The 22333-nt window shown below is 38.1% G+C and overlaps 1 protein-coding gene and 1 pseudogene across 1 annotated transcript; one reads left to right on the forward strand and one right to left on the reverse strand.

Annotated features, from left to right (window-relative positions):
• Nucleotides 1–589: 589 nt before the first annotated feature.
• On the reverse strand, nucleotides 590–2722 carry LOC105204174 (annotated as a pseudogene).
• Nucleotides 2723–10701: 7979 nt separating this feature from the next.
• LOC105207057 lies at nucleotides 10702–11406 on the forward strand. The gene has a single exon (XM_011176502.3). The coding sequence runs from the start codon at nucleotides 10702–10704 to the stop codon at nucleotides 11404–11406; it is 705 nt and encodes a 234-aa protein (XP_011174804.3).
• Nucleotides 11407–22333: the final 10927 nt, after the last annotated feature.

Consider the following 22333-nt stretch of genomic DNA (forward strand, 5'->3'; position numbering starts at 1 on the left):
TAAAGCTGAAACTTCTGATTTTGAATAACTGTTCTTACTTGATATTTTTGCGCAAATAATATATTAATATTTTAATATGCTAACCATTGATTCTCAGTATTAATCTAATCAGTATTATTCTAAAAATCTCCTTTATTTCTAAAATATTAATTTGAAACAAGTGATTACTAAAGTATTATAAAGAATTTTATTTATAATTCCTCATTTTATACTATAATAAATTTTTCGCATGTAATCATAACTTCGTGTTCTTGTGGCGATTTAATGACCACATCTACTTTTGTTAAAAGCCAAGCTATGATTTGTCAAAGAATCCGAAAGAAAGGAGATTGAAACATTTGTTTGTAGTTAAAGCTAAGATCTTAAGAATTTTTCGTTTTTAAAAATTTTAATAAATAGATATAAGTAAAAAAAATATTAAGCACAATTAAAAGTAAATATTTGTTTTTATTAATATTTTGCAATATTTTATTTTACATTACTTAGTACGTACTAATATTTAAAATATATAAAATATATATTTAATAATAAATATATAATATTTTTTATTGTTTTTTAATCAATACCTTTTTATCAACATATCCTGCAATTATTCCCTAGAAAATATTTCATTGAATAACTGCAGCCTACGATTCATTCCTACTTCACAATTGGAAATGTTAACTTCATTATTACATATATTTATGTTATTATCATCAAATTCGGGAAAATTATACAAATCATCATTATCAAAGCAATAATTGTGTAGTATGCAAGTTGCTACCACAGTATTAATGATAAAATTCATATCACGATATTCCGTAAAAAATTTAATACGGCGAAAATGTCCCTTCAATCGCCCAAAAGCTCTTTCGACGACTATACGAGTAGACGAATGCATAAAATTGAATTCTGTTTGTTGAGGCGTCAAATGTCCGTTATCTCGAAAGGGTGGAACGAGCCATAATAAACATGGGTATGCTGAATCATCTAACAGAAATGTCTGATCAGGAAACAATACTTCTTTATCTGTGGTAGCTGTTTCATATAAAAGTGATCTTCTAAATACACCGCGCGTCGTGAAGAGAACCGGGTTCACCGCAATATATGTTAATAAAACGCATATCTGAATCTACAACAGCTTGTAAATTGATAGAGAAAAATTTCTTCCTATTGCAATAATCCTATGCATTAGAAGGTTTTATAATTTGTATGTGTGTGCTATCTACTGCGCCTAGCACATTTTGAATTCCTCGTTTTAAACTAAATTTTTCACATGTAATCATGACTTCGTGTTCTTGTGGCCATTTAATAACCACATCTACTTTTGTTAAAAGCCAAGTTATAACTCGCCGAACAACCCGAAAGACAGAGGAGATTAAATCTGTCAGACATAGTTCGCAGTGGTTCTGTATTAGAAATGTACCACAAAAAAATTAAAAAACTGAGCTTTGCTGATATTGATCTTACGCCAAAAGAATATGATGGAATATATCCTGATAATGTTAATTCCTCGATTAAAATTGATGCGGTATATCGAGTTAACCGTAAATGTTCTTTAAATTCTAAGTCTGTTCACGAATCAATAAGTTGTAAATAATTTTCAATACGATGTCTTCTATTATTCATTAAATATCACATTAGGAAACAATAATGCAACTTCATTTTCCTCTTTAATATAATTTTCCTCTTCAATACTTGACGTTTCAGTATTATCATTGCTGTTCAATATAATAGTGACTCATTACTATTCAATATAATAGCTTGACTCATTACTACTCAAACTACTTGTCATTTCCATTAATTGATTAATCGTTGCCCAATCCATCTGTAAAGATCAAAAATCAAAATCACAAATTGTAAATATCTTTATTAAGATTATGCTTTTATTAATTTTAAAATTTATTTTGTAGAAACTTAATCAATAAGTTAGTCATAAAATTTTCCGCTATGTAAAAGTGCAAAATTATTTGTTTTTTTATAGAAGATTAACTCTTTTTCATTACATTAAAATATTGATGTTATACGCGTGATAGGTCTTATTCTGAAAATTATTCTTTTTTTTGTATGTGTGTTTTATTTGGTTCAATTTAGATCAGTTCAGTGCTGTCGATTGTGATTTCTTAATTTGTTTTACAATATTCAATATGTAAGCACGTTCTTCCTTCAAAACACGATGTATCGCTGCATAGTCGGACACAATAACGCTATAATTCACCTAGAAGTAACAAAAAAAATTGATTATTCAGCATAGATTCAAAATTTTCATATGTAGCTCAGATTCGACTAACAGAGATTCAATACTAGATCAAGTCAAATCTTACCTGATTCGATTTGATTTATATTCTTCGCACTTTACTTATATCTAGATCTATAGTATTAATTCATGTTTTAATCACGACACTTACATTGGTTTTTGGTAGTGAAATGTAAAACTGAATCAATCCAATTTTAGCTTTCTCAATAGCAACTTCGGGCCGTTAACATTACATGGTTTCTGGGTAAATATTAATCCATCTACTAATTCACTTTAACGGTACCTTCTAATTTCTTTATCACCTTAATATCCTGTGCAGAGAATACATATATAAATTTATATTAATTTGCTCGTCTACTAAATAATACAATAGCACTACAAAAGCAATATATATACACCCACACACACATAAAAAAAATTTGCTGTTACATGTAAGTCAACTGACACTTCTTTCCCTTCTTCTGTAGTCTTTAATACTGCGTCCATTTTAGTTTCAGTTAGCGCTAACTAGTGACTACACCGGAAACTAAAAGGCGTTTCAACAAGCACCCAAACACCAAATAAATAAGTTTCCGCCGTTTTTTTATCAAAAATTGGGCATTTATTGTGAAAGAACGGTACTTAATGTTTTACTCGAAGTATTGTCCACCGCTAGCCACTACTTTTTCCCATCTTTCTGGCAGCATACGGATACCGCGTCGAAAGAATGCTTTATCTTTTGAAGCTATCCATATATCGACCCATTTTTTTGTATCTTCATATGATGTGAAGTGTTGCTCAGACAGGCCATGCGCCATCAATCGAAACAGGTAGTAATCAGAAGGAGCAATGTCTAGTGAATACGGCGGGTGGGATAAAACTTCCCAATTGAGTGTTTCCAGGTAGGTTTTGACCGGCGCCGTAACATGTGGACGAGCATTATCATGCAGAAGAATAACTTTGTCGGGTCTGGAGTAGTAGTAGCACGTTTTTCCTTGAGTACTCGGCTCAATCTCATCAATTGTGTTCGGTAGAGAGCCCCAGTAATGGTTTCATTCCTTTTGAGCAACTCATAATACACGACACCAAGCTCATCCCACCAAATACACAACATGAGCTTTTTTCCATGAATGTTTGACTTGGCTGTCGATGTTGAAGCATGGCCAGGTGGTCCCCATGATTTCTTCTTCTTTGGGTTATCGTAGTGGATCCATTTTTCATCACCAGTGACTATACGATGCAAAAAACTCTTTCGTTTATGCCTGGCAAGCAGCATTTCACATGTGAAAAATCGGCGTTCAACGTTTCTCGACTTCAGTTCATATGGAACCCAGTTTCCTTGTTTTTGAATCATTCCCAATGATTTTAAGCGATGTTAAATTGCTGGTTGAGTCACTCCTAATGTAAGTGTAAGTGCTTCTTGCGTTTGGCACGAATCTTCATCTAATAATGTTTCCAATTCCGCGTCTTCGTACACTTTCGGCCTTCCGCTACGTTCTTTGTCTTCGACAAATTCACCGTTCTTAAACTTGTGAAACCACTCACGGCAACTTCTTTCACTTAAGGCAGCCTCATCATATGCTTCTACAAGCAATCGATGCGCCTCGGCTGCAGATTTCTTCAAATTAAAGAAGTAAATCAAAAGCTCCCGCAAATGACGCTCATTTGGCTCAAAACTCGACATTTTCGCACGAAAAAAGATATATAATGCTGATACAAAATCACTAATATTTTAAGGTTGTGTTGTTGCCAGATGTCCAACCTTACGATATAACGTTTTACAACAGACAATTTTAACCATAACATACTATGTGGCGCCATTTTTTGTGAAACGGCGGAGACTTATTTATACTCCTAATAATATGGGAGTGAAACATTCTTGTGGTGGTAGATTCTTTTACACGATTCACTTGGCTTGCACCGTGTAAAACAACATCATCACGAGAGGTTATAAAATTTTTAACAACACTTTTTAATATTTTTACTAATCCTAGCGATGTAGTTACTGATAAAGGTACTGCTTTTACGGCTAGAGAATTTGCACAATTTCTTGAATCACGCAAAATTTATCACAGATTAATAGCTGTAAATGGTTGTAAGAGGCAGATATAATTAATATCGTAGATATTGGATAATTGTCAGGCTTTATTATGAAATCAGGATTACAAAAATAATAAAACGTCCGTCATCAGCTGATACACTTCAACAAATGAAAGTTATTTTTAGTTGTCATGACTATGTAAGACATTTGACAGATAACTTAAAGGATATTTAATAAATTAAGTAGTTAATAACTAATACGTAGCATAAATCTTACAGCTTTGGAATGTCCTTCCTTCTAATGATAATACGATAAACGTAACTTGCGATGTAATGCACGGTTTGATAGAGGGAATATGTAGGTATGAAATGGCTGAAACATTACTTTTTTGATAAACATTAAACAATATTTCGATATAAATACTTTGAACAATCGAATAAAATACTTCGATTACTACAGTGGTGTTGATATTGGTAATTCAATTCCAACAATAAATATTAATCATATTAGAAAAGGAGCGATAATAATGTCCTCTGTAGAAATGCATGCTTTTTTCACTTATTTTACATTATTTGTGGGCGATTTAATTGAACTTTGTGAAGAAGTATGGGAATTCTATTTATTGCTGTATAATATTGTCCATTTAATTTATAAGAAAGAAATAAGTTTACAAGAGATTAACTATGTTAAATATTTAATCAAAGAACATCATGCAATGTACATAAAACTTTTCAATACACCACTCAAACCCAAACACCACTTTCTTGTCCATTATCCACGATTAATTAAATTTGTTGGACCATTGTCACATATATCCTCTATCAGATTTGAAGCCTTTCATAAAATTAGTAAAACAGTAGCTAATGTTGTGACATCAAGAAAGAACATTGTTTACACATTAGCCATCAAACATCAATTAAAATTGTCATATCGTCATTTAGTATTACAAAAGGGTTTGAATAATGTCATTAAACTTGGCCCTACACTACGTTATAACACTTATTTGCATTTGAATCTTGAAAACATACCGAATCAGAATGTTGAAGTTTCTTGGATAAAAGTTAATAATATTATTTTCAAATCAGAATTAGTTATTCAAATAGATCGTGATTTGTATGGTGATCCTAATTTTGGTGTAATAAAGCATATATTATATTATATAAAAGCGACGACGATATTTTTATAATTTACATGCTGTTGCATTGTCATGGTTTAAATAAACATTATGAGGCTTATGTAATCGACAAATCAAATAATAAACATTCAATAATCAATATTAAAGATTTATATATGGTACATTTATTCATAAAGGCGGCAATGGTAATCAATATATAAGTAATATGAATCAAGATTAACTTACAATCAGTAAATATAAGTATAAATGTATATAATTATAAACTACGATTAAAAAATGAAGTTTTCTAAAATATGTATAAGCATTTTAATAATAAACATATATATTTTATAACATGTATTTTTTTTATCTTTATTGTCATAAATTCACATAATAGAATTTAATATAGATCAAAATAAAAAACGACAGAACAAAAAGAGCAATGAGAGTCTACGCGGTTGTTAGTGCGTGTCAAATGAAAATTCGGTTTATTTAAATAAACGTTTCAACCCGATTTTTCGTTCTCCTCGCTTCACATGGTGAGTAACAAGCTTCTCACTTTTGTTAACAGCGTACTAATATTTATCGTCACAACTTAGATTTATTCACTCGGACCACCACCCATTTGTGACATACTTGTTACTTTCGACCAAACTATGTGTGTGTGTGTGAGAGAGAGAGAGAGAGAGAGAGCTTTTCTTTTTATGTACTTACAAAGATTTGATTGCTGAAGATGACTCAAAATCGGGTTGAAACGTTCATTTAAATAAACCGAATTTTCATTTGACACGTACTAACAGCCTCATTGCCCTTCTTGTTCTTTCGTTCAAAATTTGTGAGTCTCTACAACTTTATTCAAAATAAAAAAGTTTAGATAAAATAAATAAATCAATATATTTCAGATCTGACGTATAACATATAATATGTAACAAATGAAATATCTGCTTATTTGTAAAATCGAAGTCTGTTAGGATATTTGGTATTGCGCGCCGTTAGTAAATAAAAATAGGAACGCTAAAGGCGTGACCGAAGCTCGCCAGAGCACTACGGGCGGCTTTTGTCTCCGCGGAGAGATCACTTCCATTACGCGTGTCGCGAAGAATCGCAGATGTATAATAGCCGAGCAAATATATCTGGAATTTGAGAAGACTCAATACGCTGTGCCAGTTACTGAACCCTTTATCGGGCCCACGGAAGTATCACAATTACAACAAAGTCAAATTTTAAATATTTTGTAGGAGACAATATAAAAACTATTTAAAAATAAGACAATGCTAGATTATGAATCATGTCAAATGTTTATCTTATCTATATTATTTAATGATAGAAAAGATAGATTCAAAATGATTAATTCGGATGTTTAGATAGTTTTTATTATATCTGTGGCGAACCAAAATCCGCCAACATACGCAGGCAAGCCGCGGGCGCCAGCGTGGGCGTGAGCGCCGGCGCTAGTTCAGGCGCCGCCGCTAGGCGGCCGCTTTCTCGGGAGTCAAATGCATCCACCGAGCGCATATAATACGCGACCGCAACCCGTCAAGCACGCATCCTCCGATCGAGGCTGAGCCAGTGATGTGAACTCGGCCCGGTTTTTCGCGCATGCGCGACAAAAACAGCTGCTAGACAGTACTGGCCATAATGCGACCGTTATGGGCGCAAAAGTCTCGGGTGACTCGTGTCTTGGCGCGAAAATGACGGGCTCGTCGAAGGAGGTTAAGCTTCAGTGCAATATTTACACAAGGTAAGTTAGTAAGTATAACACTTATTTATATATTTGTTCATGCTGCATGATGGATTCTTTTGGTCAAGGAGTTACTAAAAAACGTAGAAGTAGAGAATTTCAAAATGCTTGGCTAGATGAAAATATCTTTAAAGGATGGTTAGCTCCTCATCCTTCAGAAAATAAAGCGTTTTGTATTGCATGCAATAAAACTATCAGATGTTGCAAAACAAATATAGTTGAACATTCGCAAACTGTTAGACATATCGAGAACGTAAAATCTTGTAATTGTAAGACTGCTGACCGTATTGATACCGAAGATAGTTTGTCACATAAAGATAAAGTTAAACGCGCAGAAATTAAATTATCAACTTTTTTTGCCGAGCATAATATAGCTTTTCAAATCGCGGATCATTTAACACCTTTAATAAAAGATATTTTTATAGATCCCAAAGTTGTGCAAGATTTCTCACTAGCTCGAAATAAGTGCGCAAATATTGTTAATAATGTCACTGCGAAACGGGAAATTGAGACAATCGTAGAATATTTAAAAACTTGTAAATTTTCCATTTTAATAGATGAAAGTACGGATATCTCAGATACTAAATTAATGTGTTTTCTTGTTCAATATGTATCACCTTTGAATAAAAAAATTACAACTCAATTATTAGAATTAATATCTTTACATGCAAGAGATTGTTCCGCGAATAAAATTTTTGAAATATTTATAAAATGCTTAGAAGAAAAACATATTCCCATAAAAAATGTTGTTGGAATGGCATCTGATAATGCGTCAGTTATGATTGGACGCAAAAATTCTTTTATGAGTCGTCTTAAAGAAGAAGTTCCAAATTTAGTAACGTTAAATTGTATTTGCCATTCATCCGCGATTGTAGCCAGTAAAGCTTGCAAAAAGTTACCTTCTTCTTGCGAAGATTTAATTAGAGGAGTTGCCACTTACATTTCGGGCAGTGCGAAGAGATGTGCAATATTGGGTGAATTCCAAGATTTTTTTGAAGTTGAACGAAGAAAAATATTAAAATTGTCAGATACTAGATGGCTTTGCTTACAAAAGCGTTGTTAGATTGTTAGAAAATTGGGACGTTTTAAAAAATAATTTTTTGTTAGCAACAGTAGAAGATAAATTAAAATCCGCGGAAAATATATTACAATATTTAAATGATAATTCGGTTAAAGCATATTTGTTGTTTCTAAAATACGCATTAAATTATTTTAATAATTTTAACGCACTGTTTCAATCGCGTAACATTTTAATTCATAAATTATACGAAAGCAGTCAACAATTAATTCGTCAATTAGCCGACAATTTTTTAAATTACGATAATGTAGAAAACATTTCAATTTCAGATTTAGATAATAATGTACAACATATAGATAACATACGAGTAGGACCGGAATGTGAGTTTTTTAGAAACATTATCTGTGGAATGCGCGCAAGAAATTAAATTAAAATGTTTGGATTTTTATGTTACGGCAGTTCGAGAAATGCTAAAACGTCTACCTTATAACGATGAATTTTTTAAACAATTAAATTTTCTAGATCCTAAAATTGCTCTTTATAAAGACGGTAGAAATAAAATTAAATATTTAACTCATATTGCTAAGCAAGTTGAATATATTAATATATCAGATTTAGCTTTCGAGTGGGACATATTACCAACGAGTTTTGACGAACAACAAAAAATACAGTTAGCTTCTCTACCAATAGATGAAATGTGGAATAATGTATTGCAATGTAAAAATTTTGACGGGGAAAGATGTTTCCAAATTTACAATTATTAGTTGAAGTAGTCCTTTGTTATCCTCATTCCAATGCCGAGGCTGAAAGAATATTTTCTATTGTCACAGACGTAAAAAGTAAAAAAAGAAATCGATTGTGTAATAATACTCTTTCCTCAATTTGTGTAATTCGATCAAGTTTTCAAGCTAAAAACATTAATTGCTTTACATTTCAACCTGACGTGAAGCATTTCGAACTGCATAACACGCAAAATTTATATAAAAATCAATGCACATCTGATAATGCTTAATATTTTTTGTATTATTTTGCATAACATTTTTTGGTTTTTACATCTAGCCCATCTAGCCTATATTTTCTTTCTGCATGCTGCACATTATAATTTTTATTATTAATTTTTATTTTATTTTTCAGAGTTTAATTATTATAAGATATTACATTTTTATTTTGGTTTTCAGAGTTTATTTTTTATGCATTATTTATACATTTGTAATAAAATATGCAATAAAAATGTAATAAGTATGTGATAAAAGCCAAAGATGCAATATTTTATTTTGTAAATTATTTTTTATTTATGTTATTAAATATGTTTATGTTAAAAATGTGATAATGTAACATGTTAATTTTGTATTTTTAAAATGTATTTTTTTATTGAAAACTGGTAAGGTTTTTGGCAGTTTTCCTTACCCTTGCAACAAATGTTGGTTTTCTTTAATAATTCTGCCAAAATAAATATTTTATTTTAAATCTTTATTTGTTTTCTTGAATTATTTCAGCTCCCTTTCCCTTTCTTTCAGCGTATCTTTAATTCTATTATTATTAAATACAGATTAATTTTTAATAAATAATAAGTTGCAAATTTATTAAATTTTCTATAAACATTTTCATATCACTATGTACGGGCGATCAACAGCACATCTTTTTCTTGATATTACGTACGTTACTGTTACCGTATGCGCCGCGCATGCGCGAAAAACCGGGCCGAGCTCACATCACTGGGCTGAGCTCCCTTTTGGGCCCTTCGATCTCGAGAATCGTCACTCGAGGTGCGCTCCTTTCCGAGCCCTCTCTCTTGGTGTACCCAGAGGTGCGCTCCTTTACGGGCCCTCTCCCTTGGTATAACTCGAGGTGCGCTCCTGCACGGGCCCTCTCTCTTGGTGTAACACGAGATGCGCTCCCTCCAGGGCCCTCAGTCTTTTGGTCGAAGAGCTTCGTGGCACGCCAAACTGCCTCGTCGACGTCTTCGACGGGACCGTCCCGGTCCTTACCCGCACCCGGACTGTCCGGGGTGCATCTGTCCTGACGGGTGCCAGGGTGCCCCCATACTCGACCAAGGCGTAGCGTTCTTTCCCTGGAAGCTAAGGGGAATAGAGCTACCACATCACGACGACCCTCGCCGCCGGTGCGCCGTAATGAGGAGTCAAGGGACCCAAACGTCGCCACCCGCTGCGACCACGTCCAGCGGTATCCAGACGTCCCCTACGCCTGCCACGAGCACTCCGCCGAGGCCCAGAAGCGGCGTCGTCGTCGTCCCGGTTGCTCCATCGCCGCGTTCTCCGCGTCCTACCACGCCAGGACCTCTCCCCGCAGAAAAGCGGGAGAAAAGAAAACGAAAGAAGGATAAACTCATACGAAATTTATTCGGCAACTGACCGACTTTTTTAGGCGCCTCCGGGCGCCGCCTAAGCCACTACCAAAGAGAAAGATCACACTAGCACAATATACATTTGTAACAAAGAGCTACTCTATTAAAGAACACGTGAACATATAACGTTCAATTATTTGTGGAACCTTCTGATACCATAAGCTAACCCACAAATTGGTGACCCCGACGTGATCCAAAATCAGCACCATGACAGAGGCACATGGTAGTGGCACCAACGCAATAGAGGAACGTCCGCACATCCACCGAGTAGCACTCAAAATACCTCCTTTTTGGGCCGACGAGCCCGAACTATGGTTTGCTCAGCTGGAAGGGCAGTTTATGCTAGGAGGCATAACGCAAGACAGTACGAAATACGCTTACGTATTGTCACACATCGAAACAAAGCACGCCAAGGAAATCAAGGATCTAATTACGAAGCCCCTTGCGGAGAACAAGTACGAAAATTTAAAAAAAGCCCTAATACAAAGACTATCGATTTCGCAAGAGCAACAGATCCTACAGCTACTAGAACACGAAGAGATAGGGGATCGTAGGCCGTCACAATTTCTACGACACCTACAAGCCCTTGCAAACTCCGCCATCCCAGACCAGCTACTACGAACCCTGTGGATGGGCAGACTGCCGTCACAACTGCAAGCCATTTTAGCTACCCGAACGGCAGATGATCTTGAGGCAGTAGCCGAGCAGGCCGACCGCATTCACGAGGTCGCCAACAGAGCTACAGGAGTCGCTAGCCTACAATCTGCAACTCCAACGCTCGAGCAACAAATCAAAGAACTCACTAAACAAGTAGCAAGTCTAAGCGGGCGATTGTCACGGTCAACGGAGAAAAGCCAGAAACGTGACCGTTCCCAGAGCCACAGCAAAAAGAAAAGAAACGGAAGAGGGTAACATGTGCTTCTACCATAGGCGATTCAAAGACAAAGCTAAGAAGTGCACACAACCGTGCGAGTTCAAGAAAAGTGAGGAAAACTAGATGGGCACTCGTTGATAGCGGCAAACGGCTCCAGCCCGAAACCTTGCCGCTTATTCGTCACAGACGGCAGCACCAAGACAAGATACTTGATCGACACCGGGTCAGACGTCTGCGTTTTCCCTCGAACTCTGGTTCACGGCCGACGGCTAGTCAGCGCGGGAGAACTATTTGCAGTAAACGGTTCCGCTATACGAACCTACGGCGACCTGACGATAAGACCCGACCTTGGTTTACGCCGAGACTTCCTGTGGCGATTCATCGTGGCAGATGTAACTACACCAATAATCGGTTCCGATTTCCTAGCACATTTTCACCTCTTGCCAGACGTACGAAGAGGCCAACTAGTGGACGCAAAAACGGGACTACGAACAAACGGAGCGACAAGAGGAACAAACCTACTTTCGGTCAAGTCCATAATTGGAAGCACTCCGTACCACCTACTTTTGTCACAGTTCCCGAAGATCACGCAGAGCTCGGGTACTTACCAAAAGAAGCAGCCACACTCTACCGTGCATTACATCAAAACCACGGCTGGACCACCAGAAGCAAGCCGGCCACGAAGGTTAGCGCCTGAAAAACTAAAGGCAGCAAAAGCGGAATTTAATCTACTTCTAGAAGAAGGGATTATACAACCTTCTAAAAGCCCATGGGCCGCGCCACTTCACATGGCTCCGAAGAAAGGAAACACTTGGAGACCATGCGGAGACTACAGAAAACTGAACGCAAGAACGGTACCAGATCAATACCCGATTCCTCACATAGAGGATTTCACGCAAGGCCTCGAAGGAAAAACACTGTTCTCTACGCTAGACTTGGTCCGAGCGTACAATCAAATTCCAGTGCACCCGGAGGACATACCCAAGACGGCGATCACGACGCCTTTCGGGTTATTCGAGTTTCGGTACATGCCTTTCGGGTTACGCAACGCCGCACAGACATTTCAGAGGTTCATCAATGAGGTGCTGCACGGCCTAGATTTCTGTTACGCCTACATCGACGACATCCTCGTCGCCTCCAGCAACGAGGAGCACAGAAAACATTTAGAGGAGCTATTTCGTCGCCTCGATGCATACGGCATTCAAATAAACCCGGCCAAGTGCACTTTTGGAGCCACAGAGGTCAAGTTTTTGGGATACATGGTGTCCGCAGAGGGCACGCAACCATTGCCAGAGAAAGTCCAAGCAATCAAGGACTACAAAAGACCTGAGAACATCAAGCAGATGAGGCAATTCTTAGGCACCTTAAACTTCTACAGGTTTATCCCAGGAGCAGCAAACGACCAGGCAAAACTGCACGACGTACTGCAAGGACCAAAATAAAAAGGGAAAACTCCAATAGAATGGACCCATCAGCTGGAACAAGCGTTTCAACTTTGCAAAGATAGTCTAGCAAAGGCAACACTATTGGCCCATCCGAAAGCAGAAGCAACAATCACATTAACCACCGATGCCTCAGACACAGCATTAGGAGCGGTGGTGCACCAGGAAATCGACGGAAACCAGCAACCGTTAGCATTCATGAGCAAGAAACTCTACCAAGCTCAAGTGAAATACAGTCCGTACGACAGGGAACTTTTGGCAATCTACGCAGCGGTGAAGTACTTTCGGCACGTGTTGGAAGGCCGGAAGTTCACCATCTTCACGGATCACAAACCGCTGGTATACGCATTCCAGCAAGATCCATTGCGCAGTTCCCCACGGCAGGCGCGACACTTGGATTTCATCGGTCAATTTTCAACAGACATCCGACACGTGGCCGGCAAGGACAACGTAGTCGCTGACGCATTATCTCGAGTAGAGGCTATACAGAAAACGCCTGACTTCGAGGAAATGGCAAAATCACAGAAAAAAGATCCCGAACTCCAACAGTTGCTAGACGGCAGCATACAGCCGTCACTCAAATTAACAAAAATTCCGATACCCGGGACTGAAATCAAACTGTATTGCGACACATCAACACAGACAGCGCGTCCCTACGTAACGGAACCATTTAGAAAGCAAGTATTCCAAGCACTGCATGGACTATCGCACCCCGGCATTAAAGCAACGGAGAGATTGGTCAGACAGAAATACATATGGCCTAACATCCAACGGGACTGCCGAGCGTAGGCACGTACATGTCTGCAATGCCAAAAAGCCAAGGTACACAGACATACAGTCACGCCAACGGGGAATTTTCTAGGGCCGACAAAAAGATTTCAGCACATACACATGGACCTAGTCGGAACCATGCCAACATCGCTTGGATACAAGTATTGCTTGACAATCATAGACCGCTTCACGAGATGGCCGGAAGCAATTCCTGTTCCCGACATTACGGCCGAAACAGTAGCCAGACAGTTTTTCACAAATTGGATAGCAAGATTCGGAACACCAACAAGGATCACTACAGATCAAGGACGACAATTCGAGTCCGAACTATTCAAGAAGCTAACAAAACTAACTGGATCCACTCATCTCCATACCACAGCGTACCATCCAGCAGCCAATGGGATGGTAGAGAGGCTCCACCGGCAATTAAAAGCAGCCATAAAGAGCCACCAAACCGAAGCATGGGCGGAGATACTCCCAATCGTTTTAATGGGCATCAGGGCCGCGTGGAAAGAGGATCTACAAGCAACACCGGCGGAAATGGTCTACGGAGAACCAATTCGGTTACCAGGACAGTTTCTCAACGAAGCCGACAGCGAAACAGACACTTCGGAAGGATTCGTAAAGGATCTGAAGAAAACAATGAAAAGCCTGCAACCAAGAGTAAGAAGGCACGGACAAAAAGCCACGTTTGTATTTAAAGACTTAGCCACGACACAACAAGTTTTCTTACGACATGACGCGCCGACGAAAACGCTACAGCCGCCGTACGACGGACCATACAAGGTCCTAAGCAGAGGAGAAAAGACGTTTAAGATCCTCATCAACGGGCGAGCCATCAATGTGTCAATCGATAGATTAAAACCCGCTTACATTTTGGAACCAGAAGAAACGGAACAAAATCAGAGCACAACAGAACAGACACCTAAGGTATCCAATGAGAAACGGACGAGAAGCGGACGAATATCACGTCCACCAGTCCGATTCCAAGGACTTTAAGACAACCAAGGGGGTCATGTGGCAAACCAAAATCCGCCACCAACATACGCGCGCGCGCGAGCGCGCAGGCAAGCCGCGGGCGCCAGCGTGGGCGTGAGCGCCGGCGCTAGTTCAGGCGCCGCCGCTAGGCGGCCGCTTTCTCGGGAGTCAAATGCATCCACCGAGCGCATATAATACGCGACCGCAACCCGTCAAGCACGCATCCTCCGATCGAGGCTGAGCTCCCTTTTGGGCCCTTCGATCTCGAGAATCGTCACCCGAGGTGCGCTCCTTTCCGGGCCCTCTCTCTTGGTGTACCCAGAGGTGCGCTCCTTTACGAGCCCTCTCTCTTGGTGTACCCAGAGGTGCGCTCCTTTACAAGCCCTCTCCCTTGGTATAACCCGAGGTGCGCTCCTGCACGGGCCCTCTCTCTTGGTGTAACACGAGGTGCGCTCCCTCCAGGGCCCTCAGTCTTTTGGTCGAAGAGCTTCGTGGCACGCCAAACTGCCTCGTCGACGTCTTCGACGGGACCGTCCCGGTCCTTACCCGCACCCGGACTGTCCGGGGTGCATCTGTCCTGACGGGTGCCAGGGTGCCCCCATACTCGACCAAGACGTAGCGTTCTTTCCCTGGAAGCTAAGGGGAATAGAGCTACCACATCACGACGACTCTCGCCGCCGGTGCGCCGTAACGAGGAGTCAAGGGACCCAAACGTCGCCTTCCGCTGCGACCACGTTCAGCGGTATCCAGACGTCCCCTACGCCTGCCACGAGCATTCCGCCGAGGCCCAGAAGCGTCGTCGTCGTCCCGGTTGCTCCATCGCCGCGTTCTCCGCGTCCTACCACGCCAGGACGATCTCTCCCCGCAGAAAAGCGGGAGAAAAGAAAACGAAAGAAGGATAAACTCATACGAAATTTATTCGGCAACTGACCGACTTTTTTAGGCGCCTCCGGGCGTCGCCTAAGCCACTACCAAAGAGAAAGATCACACTAGCACAATATACATTTGTAACAAAGAGCTACTCTATTAAAGAACACGTGAACATATAACGTTCAATTATTTGTGGAACCTTCTGATACCATAAGCTAACCCACAATATCCTTGAACAAAATGATTAAAAATACAACAAAGATTTTACAAATAAGCCGGCGACATAAAGTAATAAAATTATTGACAAGAATATATGTATTCATTTTTAATATATGTAAATTTGCATGAAAATCGTTATAAATTAGTTGTTATCATAACTAATTAGTAATTACTAATTAAAAAGTACCCACAAAAACACTGAAATACTGAAAAAGAATTTATGTATTAACTATTAATATATGTGCATTTACATTAACGTCGTCATATATTCGTAGATACCTTAAAGATTTAGTAGATGATATTCAAAAAGTACACGTAAAAACACTTAAATTCGGGACGAGAATTGGTATATTAACTGGTATATTAATTGGTATATTAATATACGAAAATTTACATGAAAATCATTATATCTTTATTATTACCATAGCTATTGCTATTGCTAATACTCAATAAGTTTTTATGAAAATACTGAATTTCTATGGACAAGAATAGATATGTTAATTATTAATAAAGCAAGCTTTAATATTAATATTCTTATATTTTTGAGTAATTTAGGTGCTTTTGTAATAAACCTACATTGCGATATATGGTAATATTATATTTTACCGACAAAATTTAATAATATTTGGTGGTTCTCAATGTATGATGTATTAACTATGAAGAAATATTTATTAGGACCAAACACAAAAAATTCTTACATTTATAGCAAAGCAGGTACATTAACTATTAATATACCTTTTTTTCCGTGTACGTTATTTAAAATTCTTTTTTTTTATCAACGTCATGATTATAATGTTTAACCCTCTTTTTAGTCGACCTCAGGGCATTAGTTCTTTATATAAAGAATTAAGCTTCATTTTCAATTTAATTATACTTACAGTATGTAATTAATATCTAATGTTTGAAAAATGTTCGTTTTTTATTATTTTTTGTTCATAATTTTGCTATTATTTTCATTGATTCAATTTTATGTGCTATCATTAAACTTCAACTTTTTTTAAAAGTAAATTTATTTTTAGTTCTCTAATTTATATTATAACATTAAAAAAGATAATCTTTTATTTTAAAATTTTTGATTAATTTTTATTGACTCAATTTGACATGTTCTTCCATTCATTTAACTTATTAACATTATTAACATATTAACATTAAATTTTTTTAAATAAATTTAGTTCTATAATTTATAACATTAAAAAATACGCATTTATTTCCATATTGTAAAACGTTTGTTTTAATTTTATTAATTTAATCTTACCTACATTTTCTTTGTATGTATATTTTATCTCATTTATTTGTGATTGAGTTTTATTTTTATTAATCAATTTGCAAGGTTAAATAATAATTTGACTGTAATTAGTTATATTAAAATACATAAACTTTATTTTATTAATCTTGTAACAACCTGTGTTTTGTCCGAGCGCGGACGAGCTCAGGGAAGCCAGGGCTCGAAGGAAGGTTGCCGGGTTAATCAATTCCGAGATCGGACGTGCGTTTAATGAGAAATTACTTTATTTGAGATAGAATACTGACAATATGTGCCTGTAGTTCGGGGATACACGAGGTGTATACGCGACGGTACGGTGACGCGATTTTACAATAATAAGACGCGGTATTTACAGAACGGGGATCTATTTACATGCTCTCGGTCGCTCGCACCCGGCCTGCGGCCGGTATGAGAGAGCGCACGATAGCGCGGTCTCGCTCGCTTGGTTCGGTGTCGTCGCGAGGGTTCCACGGTGTTTACGTCGTCGCTGGCTTTGTTGATCCGCGACGCGCGCGGGTCGGGACGTTCTACGTTGGAAGCCGCGCCGGTGTTCCGCGAATTCACGACAGGTGCGCGGCGGGATTCCCTTAGTAGGGAATCCCCGACGTGAGTCGATGCCGGCTGCCTCGAGATCTCTCGATGGAGGCCGAGATCTCTCGATGGAGGCCGAGATCTCTCGATGGAGGCAGAGTTCTCTCTACCCCCTTGGTGGCAGTCGTTACCGCGGACTCTCGGACGGAGATTGGTTTGAGGGAATCGTTGAGATCTCTCAACGGTGGCAGAGCTCGCTCTACCACTCGGATTCCCTAGGTGCCGGGAAAGCGGAAACGGAAATCGCCGAGATCTCTCGGCGGTGACAAAGCTCGCTCTACCACGCGGATTTCCTGGGTCTGGCTCGGAGGCTGGACCAGAGAAGAGTCGATCTCTCTGTGAGATCGTCCGCCTTTTATACCCCGATCTCGGAGAGTCGGGGATGTTCGAGTGGAGTTCGGTTCTTCTCGGAATACAGCATCCCCGCTGCTCCGAGATCGGTCCGGTATCGCGCTCTCGCTTGAGCGTACGCCTCTCTGTCGCTCCAACGCCAGGAGCATGCGAATCCGTGCGCGTGCGCGCGGACTTCGGGCGTTTAACGGCGCGCTTGTCGGACCGTTCACGCGCGCGTGTGTGAGGCGATTATCGGCGCGTAGCGCCTGTTTGTCTGTCCGGCGGGTGTTCGGCCGGACAGGGGAGCGGTTCGTGGCCCCAGGGGGAACGATGCGGAGGTGCATCGTTACAATCTTTTTACGAAATAAACTTACGTATGTAAAAAAAAAAATAGTAAACGAAAGTTTTTTCTATTTATGTATAAATAGAATACTTTTATATAACGATTCCTTCTTATTATTTTGTTATTTATAGGAATCTAATTTGGAAAACGACATTCTAATTTACCATAAATATTTTTTTTTAATATTAACATTTAATTTAAATGAAATCAATTTTAATGAGACTAATAAAATTTATTTTCTTTCATGCAACTCTTAACGAAACTAAATTAATTTCATAAGCCACTCTTATCTAATATAATTAAAAAATCATCTTGGTACGCGTATCAGGGTAATACATTCAAACCAAATTCGTTCTAAATATTTAGTATGCACGATATAAACGCTGGATCAACATGATACGAGCGTATCAAGAGAAATCGATTAAATTGATACGCGTAAAATGAAGCAATACAATCGATGAAATGCATTTTGGAAAGAATCTAGCATTAAGAATCTTTGGTTCTTTGAAATTATATTAAATTGTCTTAAAAAAAAAGAGTTTAATTAACAATAGAAAACGCGAACATTTTTAAAACTATGCACAAAAAAAGTAAATTATTTTTTTAATGAATGGAAAAAATTATAAAACATTTCCCAATCATTTAGTTGAAAATATGGAAAAAAAGGCTTTTGTAAAACCACTTTAACATATAAGATTGAAAATAAAATTTAAAGCTTACGTTTTTATTTAAATAAATTTATATACAGGGTGTTTCAGACCACCCGTACACCCCTTTTCTCTTCGCAGGATTAGGACCAATCAAAAATATGTTCAGACGAAAGTTGTAGGGTTTCAAAAGATCTATTCAATGATCTTATCAGTTTGACCTTGGATGGCGTCGCCAAGGTCAGATCGAAATCACATTAAGTTTTTTAAATGAAACACCCTATTTTTGATTCCAGAATCTAATAGCTGGTGTCAAGACCTTTCCAAAACACTACAAGAAAGTTTATTTTCGTTGACTACTTTCCGAGTTGTGCGGCTTGAAAGTTACACTACCGCCAACACCATGTAAATAACAATATAAAATCACGCGTTACGCAGAAAGCCGTGCAGCCGACACAAAGAAAGTAAACACGCGAGCCGGGCCAACAAAAACAGATCATGAAAAATCGTGAAAGTTAGCTGTCGCGAACGTAGATAGTCACATACATATGTATGTCATAATATTATGTAATTACATTATTACTTTAACGGTAGCACACGAGCAATAACGAGCGCGGCTTTCTGCGTAACGATGTCTAACTCGTGATTTTATACATATTGTTATTTGCATAGGATGTAGTAGAGATGTATTCACCACAACGCTATTGTGACTCAACTCAACACGAGTGACAATAACTCTCTCAAACTTGTCACCTACGTCTTCAATAACCGTCATATCAGTATCAATCGCGCAACAAAAATCAGACCCTCTTTATTAGTCTAGGTTTATTTAGCCATGTCCTATTCCAATGAAGAAGCATATGATATGCTGCTAATTTTAGGTGAGTGTCGAGGTACATTCATTGCAGCGGAAAGATTGTGGCGGGAACGTTATCCTGATCGGACTCCTCACTCGCGAAATGTTTTTTCACATTTGGCTAAACGAATCAAAATTAAAGGTGTCGTTCAGCCTCAACATAACAAAGGTACACAAATTCGTCGTCCGATTATGGATGAAAGAACAGTGGAAATTCTTGCATCGACAGAATTGAACCCTTATGATTCTTTAAGACGACGAGAACAAGATTCTGGTGTTAGTAAAATCAGTGTTTGGCGCATTCTAAAAAATAAATTTCACCCTTACAGAATGTCTGTTCATCAAGCGTTGAATTATAACGATATTAGACAGAGACTTGTATTTTGCAACTTTATAAGACAGCAACCACTTGATTTCCACTTGAAAATTTTATTTTCTGAGGAATGTACACTTAAAAGTGATGGATCTGTTAATACTTGGAACTCTCGTTATTGGGCACAAAATAATCCTCACTGGTTGAGAGAAGTAGATCATCAAACCATTTGGAAAGTCAATGTTTGGTGTGGAATTATTGGAAGTCAAATCATAGGTCCTGTTTTCTTTGATGAAAATCTAAACGGTGATAGATATTCCGCCTTGATAATGACAGATCTTCCTGTCTTACTAGAAAATATTCCTCTGCAATTGCGCCTGAACATGTGGTTCCAACAAGATGCATGTCCGTCTCATACATCGAGAGTTGCTCGTGCGGCATTAAATACTATGTTCCCCGACAAGTGGATAGGCAAATACGGTCCAATCAATTATCCACCCCGATCACCAGATCTCACCGTCCTTGATTATTATTTCTGGGGAAGGATAAAAAACTTGGTCTATCATGAACGTCCGACTACGAGGGATAATATGATTCGTAGAATAAGTGAAGCAATTCGATCCTTACGTGCCGAGGAAATTCTTCGAGCAACCAATGATTTTCAAAATAGAGTTGATGCTTGCATCGCAGAGAATGGTGCTCACTTTGAACATTTAGTCGCTTAACAAAACATACACTCATTCATTCCCGAACGTGAGAGGCAAGGGGACTCACGTGAATCAAGCACCCCAAACGTGAGAGGCAAGGGGACTCACGTGAATCAAGCACCCCAATGGGATGAAATTCTCGTCACGTCCACGTCGTTCATTCTGGATAATGCTAAGCACGGGAAAATGCATACAGTCAATCTGGACATGATTGATCATCAAACATAATCAATCCAGTTAATAAAAAAAGCAGAGTACATAAAACTTTGACTCCCCTTTTCCTCCCCCATACATACGCATGCACGTATGCACACACCCGCACACACCCACACACAAGATTAAATCCGACTAAGTAACCACCACATGGTACATCTTGAGTAATGCTGATGCTGGCGGTAGTGTAACTTTCAAGCCGCACAACTCGGAAAGTAGTCAACGAAAATAAACATTCTTATAGTGTTTTGGAAAGGTCTTGACACCAGCTATTAGATTCTGGAATCAAAAATAGGGTGTTCCATTTAAAAAACTTAATGTGATTTCGATCTGACCTTGGCGACGCCATCCAAGGTCAAACTGATAAGATCGTTGAATACATCTTTTGAAACTCTACAACTTTCGTCTGAACATATTTTTGATTGGTCCTAATCCTGCGAAGAGAAAAGGGGTGTACGGGTGGTCTGAAACACCCTGTATATATATATATATATATATATATATATATTTCACTCACAAAAAAAGTAATAAACTCAATCAAGCAAATTACAATTTAAAATATTAATAACTACAAGGAGACAATCGACATAAATTAAAACCATTTTAGTACCCTTGATGTAAACGCAATCGTATAACAAACCATGATTGCAAACCAAACGTATATAATACGCTTATTACTAGTACTTTTGAACCATATAATCTATACTATAGACACTCCTAAGAAGTAGAGGAAATATTTTCACTAGTGAATACTCGGAAAACCGTTTCACTGGCAGTCTTATATGCCCATAGTGATTTATCTGACTCCCGAGGAAATGCGTCATCTGTCGGTCGCGTCGGGCCGCTTGCTCAGTGCGCGCGCGCGCGCGCTTGGAATAGCAGCCGGACTGAAGCATATATATCAGTCCGCACGGATATTACATTATTCGACAAAAATATTCTAAAATATGTATATACAGGGTGTCCTCGTATAAGAACCCATCCCTTTTATCTCGTAAACTAATGGAGATAGACCCAATAAATGTAATATCAAATTAAATTGACTCGAGTTGAACTTTATTTTAAGCACAGTGATTACTTAAAGAAATTATCTATGTTAAAGAATGGAGAGACATGCATAATTTTTGCATGTAAAGTGAATATTTCTATACGTTAAAAGTTATAACATTCTTTCTAACAAATTATTATAATGTCTAAACATAATTTTAATTATTTATTTAAACTCAATTCTTTTAAAACAATTATTTTTCAAAACATTTATATTAAAGAACATTTCTGTTAGACTATTAAAACGTAAAATTTTAATTTTATAATTATAAATGTTTTTATTAGATATTATATATTATATTAACTTACTTTTACAAAATATACCGTTACACTGGCAAAAGTATATTTGGCATTTGTAACTTATAATTAAA

The sequence above is a fragment of the Solenopsis invicta genome, chromosome 8 (assembly GCF_016802725.1).
Source record: "Solenopsis invicta isolate M01_SB chromosome 8, UNIL_Sinv_3.0, whole genome shotgun sequence".
Lineage (NCBI taxonomy): Eukaryota > Metazoa > Arthropoda > Insecta > Hymenoptera > Formicidae > Solenopsis > Solenopsis invicta.

What these genes read in the sequence shown, in the direction of transcription:
- LOC105207057 (XM_011176502.3), top strand. Translation starts at nt 10,702, where the DNA reads ATGACAGAGGCACATGGTAGTGGCACCAACGCAATAGAGGAACGTCCG.